Source organism: Humulus lupulus, chromosome 8 (assembly GCF_963169125.1).
Source record: "Humulus lupulus chromosome 8, drHumLupu1.1, whole genome shotgun sequence".
Lineage (NCBI taxonomy): Eukaryota > Viridiplantae > Streptophyta > Magnoliopsida > Rosales > Cannabaceae > Humulus > Humulus lupulus.
Window position 1 is genome coordinate 126,483,576 of NC_084800.1, and position 5,834 is coordinate 126,489,409.

The 5,834-nt window shown below is 33.1% G+C and overlaps 1 protein-coding gene and 1 non-coding gene across 2 annotated transcripts; one reads left to right on the forward strand and one right to left on the reverse strand.

The window, feature by feature from the left end:
- Nucleotides 1–688: 688 nt before the first annotated feature.
- TRNAK-CUU (transfer RNA lysine (anticodon CUU)) lies at nt 689–761 on the reverse strand. Its single transcript has one exon. It is a non-coding gene; the product is annotated as a tRNA-Lys (tRNA).
- An 86-nt stretch (nt 762–847) lies between these two features.
- LOC133798420 (uncharacterized) lies at nt 848–3,998 on the forward strand. The gene is made up of 10 exons (XM_062236693.1): nt 848–1,016; nt 1,113–1,161; nt 1,823–1,929; nt 2,178–2,223; nt 2,415–2,549; nt 2,677–2,766; nt 2,873–3,004; nt 3,098–3,181; nt 3,294–3,358; nt 3,527–3,998. Exons 1-10 carry the CDS (start codon nt 898–900, stop codon nt 3,711–3,713), a joined length of 1,014 nt encoding a protein of 337 aa, XP_062092677.1. The 5' UTR covers nt 848–897; the 3' UTR covers nt 3,714–3,998.
- Nucleotides 3,999–5,834: the final 1,836 nt, after the last annotated feature.

Consider the following 5,834-nt stretch of genomic DNA (forward strand, 5'->3'; position numbering starts at 1 on the left):
GCTAGAAGTATTAAGTAAATTTTTTTATCAAATACAAATGTAGGTCGTTCAATATGCAATCCTTCATTCATAATAGAACTTGACATACAATTTTAAAATGCAACTTCTTTTACTACTAAACATATTTTAAAATGAATTTCACCCAATAGACATGTCTCATATACTGACCAATACAACCACCTACCAATTTACATCTCAATTATTTAACTAAACAAACATTACAAGCACAATCACAGCTACAAGAAAAAATATTTTCATGAAATCCTCTCAACCCACGGTACCCCACAATCACAATTGTTGGGAGTCCTTGATTTTGAAAAAGACCTCTTCCTCCCTGAGTTGTTGCGCGATGTGCCAATTGCTATGAGGGCTTCCGTGAGATGAAGAAGATTATTCATTTGCCATTGCAGGACCTACAATGGTCCGTCAGAGGGCACGTCGATTAGAGTGTCGTCTTTAACCTTTGGCTCCGTCTGTCTTCTTCATGGGAGACCAAACCCTTCTTGGGGATTTATTGTTTTTGATGGGTAATTGGATAGATTGGGTATTGTGTTTCATTATTGTTTTTTCAAATTATTATTAAGTTTTGGTTAAGTTTTTAAAATGTGAATTGTAATTAAACTTAGGTATTAATACCTTTTATAAATCTATTGTCAGACAACCAATTAGTTCCAAATAAAAATTAATTCGCCCACCGTGGGGCTCGAACCCACGACCACAAGGTTAAGAGCCTTGCGCTCTACCAACTGAGCTAGACGGGCCTTCGGTTATAAATGTCTAACTATATTTATAATAGGTAAAATTTAGAGTAGGTCTCATTTCGCCCAAACACAAAAGCAAGGAAGCGTAAGAACTATAGCTAAGGAAAAACCCGAAGCAGACGATTTGAGAGAACAAATGGAGGTTGAAACCGTGCAGACTATAGTGGAGATCTTGGTGGCCCTCGTCGTAATATTAACCCTGGGTTTATTCTCTGTTATATTTTTCGAAGCTTATCGAAGAAGGCACAACCACACGTACGTTCACTTCCCTCGTCTCCCATTCTCAATTCTGCTATCTTTGTTTCTGTTCTTTGATTAAATGCAGTGATCGTGTTTTTTTTTTGGGGGCAGTCACGTCGAAGCCCCGGCGATCTTCGAGGATCCCAATTCGTTGAAACAGGTTGGTTATGTAAAATTGCTTTGCAACGATTTTGTAATAGATTCAATTTGAAGTTTGTATTCACTAATTGAAAACAATGAAGCTTGATTTGAATCTCCCATGAATTTTTATTAGTTTTGTTAATTGTATTTGTTTTCTGGATTTTCAATTGCATAAGTCAACGTCCTGCGGTTGTGGATTTGTTGGTGTTTTTTAACCAGTTTTCTATGCATTCATGGCTACCGAAAGTTCAATAATTTGTGATCTAATTAAGAACGCAAACGCATGGGTGAGTTAATATTGAACAAACTAACCGGGATGTTACCATTTTACTGAAATGTTGTCTTTGGCTCGGTTTGGAAAGAGCTACCTAGTTTTTGTTTTTAGAGTTTAACTGAGGGCATATGTCGTTAAAGTGAACCTGTTCTCGAATGTTAATTTGTTTTTGTAGTTGATATGTATGAGGTTACACAATGTAAGAGAGTTTTTCCGACATTATATTTGACATTCGTTATTGGAGATGTAGAGTGTCCTTGGAAAACATTTCATTATGTTTATCTTGTAATTCTTTCAGTTAAGATTTAAAGTTTGGAGGAAATAGAAGCTTTTATTTATTTAATCAGTGTATTAAATTACGGGTTGTGTTACTTATACTGGAATTATTTTGGTCTATTCGTTGTAGGTTCCTTGTCCTTCTGTTTTTAATCCAGCGGAGAAGTACTTATCTTTAATTGTTCCTGCATTCAATGAAGAGCATAGACTTCCTGATGCTCTTGACGAAATGATGAAGTAAGTTGTGTATGAATAATTACAGTTCATATTTCTTTTAAAAGTTTATTTTCAGATTCTTCATTATATATGGAATCTGGAATCTTGATCAGAAAGTATGTTCTTTTATGCTGTCACACTATCACTGATTCACCAAGCAATCCATAGGGAAGGTTTTTGGCTTAGGAATTTTATACTTCTCATACATGCTTGTATGTATTTAAGAGATAATATTGAATTGTAACGTTATTCATATTTTGGTTCTTTAGTTATCTTCAACATCGTGCGGCAAGGGATAAATCTTTTTCATATGAGGTAATATTTTGTTTCCTTCTTTTTCTGGGTCACCACAAATGGTTCAATATATTTCTGTTCGGATCTATGTTCTAGAATCTACGAGTGATTAATAATCCAAGACAATAATTAGTTGTGAAAATCAGAACACATTAGAACTTTTATCGCTTTATCTTTTTCTTTCTTTGCTTTATAGAAGGTTTCTTGAACAGGTGGTGATTGTTGATGACGGTAGTGCTGATGGGACAAAAAGGGTGGCTTTTGAATATGTGAGGAAATACAATGTAGATAATGTGAGGGTTATCCTTCTTGGCAGAAATCATGGCAAGGGAGAAGCTATTAGAAAAGTGAGTCTGATCTAAGCCATTTACCTATGAACTCTTTTACATGCTATTGAATGATCTCTGATATTCCCATGATACACGACATCAATTGATTGAAGCTTTTTGCCTTTGCGAAAGCATTGAAAAACAGGGAATGCTTCATTCACGTGGTGAATTACTTCTAATGCTGGATGCTGATGGAGCAACAAAGATTAATGACTTGGAAAAGCTTGAAAATCAGGTTTGTTCTTGTTTTGATTTACTCTCAAGTATCAATATTTTTGTTCTAGGTCTGTCATGTTAGCCTCTAAGAGTGTACGTCTTTATTGTTTGTTGCTGCCTTTCAGATCCTTTCAGTTGCCGGAAAAGAAATTAATTCTGGAGATTCAGCAGCGAGCGATTCAACTATTAGAGTAGCTGATGTCCCACTTGCTGCATTTGGTTCTCGTGCTCATCTTGAGGAGAAGGCCCTGGCTACAGTTCAGTCTTGCTTATGCTGCTTGATACTTGTGTGTTCTTTAATTATTGTTATTTATATTTATCTAATTGAGCTGTTTCACTTAATATTTCAGCGGAAGTGGTACCGCAATTTTTTAATGAAGGGTTTCCATCTCGTGGTTCTCTTGTCGGCTGGTCCTGGAATTCGGGATACACAGGTTATATTCTATATTTTATTTGTTAAGTAGTAGTATTTTTTTCGGTCCTTTGATTTAATATTTCATATATTTTTTATTATCCTTCTAATGAGCCCAACTTTCTGCATCACAGTGTGGTTTTAAAATGTTTACAAGGAGTGCTGCAAGGAAACTTTTCAGTAATATTCGTTTGAGAAGGTAACTGCATGTAGATTCTATAATTGATCAAAATTCACTGTATTTAGAGTTTGGAGTGCAAAATGATCAATTTTTACTCGTAAAAATTGCATAAATTAAACTAGTGTAGCAGTAGAACAAGAATTGGTAAGACAGTGTTTAAGGTTTTACATTGTGGATATTTCGCAGGTGGTGCTTTGATGTTGAGTTAGTGTTTCTATGTAAACATTTTGGCATTCGGGTGCTTGAGATATCGGTGAACTGGTCTGAAATTCCTGGATCCAAGGTGAACCCATTAAGCATTCCCAACATGCTGTGGGAGCTTATATTGATGTCTGTTGGATATAGGACTGGTATGTGGAGAATCCGTACCTGAGCAATCATGTCCGAATTCAATTTCGCAGCAAGGGTTTCTAATCCTGCTTTGCCTCCATTTCACTGCAAGAGGAGAGAAATGCGATCTGTTAGGCACCCCATCATAGACCTGTCTTTGTCTTCAGAAGCTTCTGCTTTCAATTGTCAACTAATCCAAATATTTGACTCGCATTATTTGCTCATGTACTTAGGTTTTGACCTTACATTTTGCTTACTGGTTTTAGAGCAGAATTACTTTATTTAGAAGTCAATCTCAAGTGAAATACATTTTGAAGAGAGAGAGAGAGAGAGAGAGAAAAGAAAGAAAAAAAAAAAGGTAAAAGTTATTTCTTTATTACTTGAATTTCCACGCAGTGCATTATTGTATTGTACCATATTCATATGGTATTTTTTTGCAATGCTGAGAGTTTTAAAAGTGAAACGATTTAATATTGGAACGCGAATGCTGATCCGCATTAAACCTATTAAGATATGAATGACTAAAGATTTTGCATCTTTCTTATAAGTTGACTTATTTGATGTTTGAAAATAGCTGATGACTTTTTTCAGTAAAGTCGGTGCTTTTCTTAATGGATGATACTTCAACTTTCGTCTACTATCTTCAAGACTTCAGCTATAGGATCAAGTAATATTAAATAAGATTAAGAAATATATGGAATAAATAAATAAGAGAAATAAGATAAATATAAAGCTTAAATTTTGTAAAAGTTCAAGAACTAACTCGTGAATGTTTGTGCATTGTGCATAAATAGTGATAAAATAACTAATAGCTATAGCAAGTATTACATGTCTTAGCTCTTTTGGTTTTGTTATACGAAGAGATAAATTATTAATTCAAATAATAAAAGAATTATCTAATTCAATCTTATCCTAATATAAAGCTTAATTTAATTAGCTGTTTGTTTGTTGAAAACTTGATTCAAATTTAAATTTAGATTTTTGTCTAAAATATTGAAAAATCTTGCTTGCATTAACCGAACCGATTAAGAAGAAATCTGAAACAATAGATACTACATAGTGCAATAATTTTCAACCAACTAATGATCCAAACCAGTTTTATGCTATTACCAACCAATTAGACATATTTTTTTAAGTACTATTAAAAAAAAAAACAAATATAAATACAATACCATAGAAAGTGGTGGTATAACAAATAAAATATTCAACTCAAAAAGTTGCTAGAGAAGCACGATAACCGAGTTGGATTATATAGACGACTATTCCTATGTGCATCAACTTGAAGATATTGACCTGAAGATACTTTGGTGGAAGTACAAGCTAGTAAAAGGAAAAAGGCTAACTAAATAAAGTTGAGAATTTCATAAAATTAATAATAATAGGAAAAAAAAAAAAACATCGTGAGAGGAGTGTCAAAAATTCAAAGTGTTCATTCAACGAGCTTAAAGGCCCTCTTTGTGACTTAATAACCTACAAGCGAAGTAGGCTACTAAAAGTTGATTTGGAATTATTGTAATCACTTAATTTTTTTTACCCGATTATAAATTTAGGATACTTTTATGGTGCACCGATGCATACATTTTGTGTTTTCGACTCGTGAATATTTTTCGGCACAATTTTTTTTGTGATCGTATTTATTGTAGTTATTTAGAGCATTTGCAAATTTTCAAGAAATTTTGAATAATTTACAGTGTCGAAAACTATGTTCAAATAAGTTCTTCTACACGTGACTAATATTTTTTATGCGCGTGGAAAACAACATATTTGAATTTATTTTTTGGTATTGTAAATTATTTAGAATTCTTGAAAATGTGCACGATGCTCTAAATAACTACAATATACATGATCATAAAAAAAAATTGAGCCGAAAATTATTCACTAGCCGGCAAAACACAAAAGCAGTATGCACCATAGAATTATTCTATAAATTTATAATTAAATGAAACTTACAATGTGCTTACATGATAATATTTTTTAAATTAGTAAATTAACCATTAAACTTCCAATAACTATTTTTCAAAAGTGTATTAGGTACTAACTTTTTGGGGGATTGTGGAGTAGTTGCTTTTCTTACGTACGTACAAATATATAAATATATATATAAACATACGTACATATAATACGCACATTCATCCATTTCACATTTTGTTCCTTTCAAACAGCA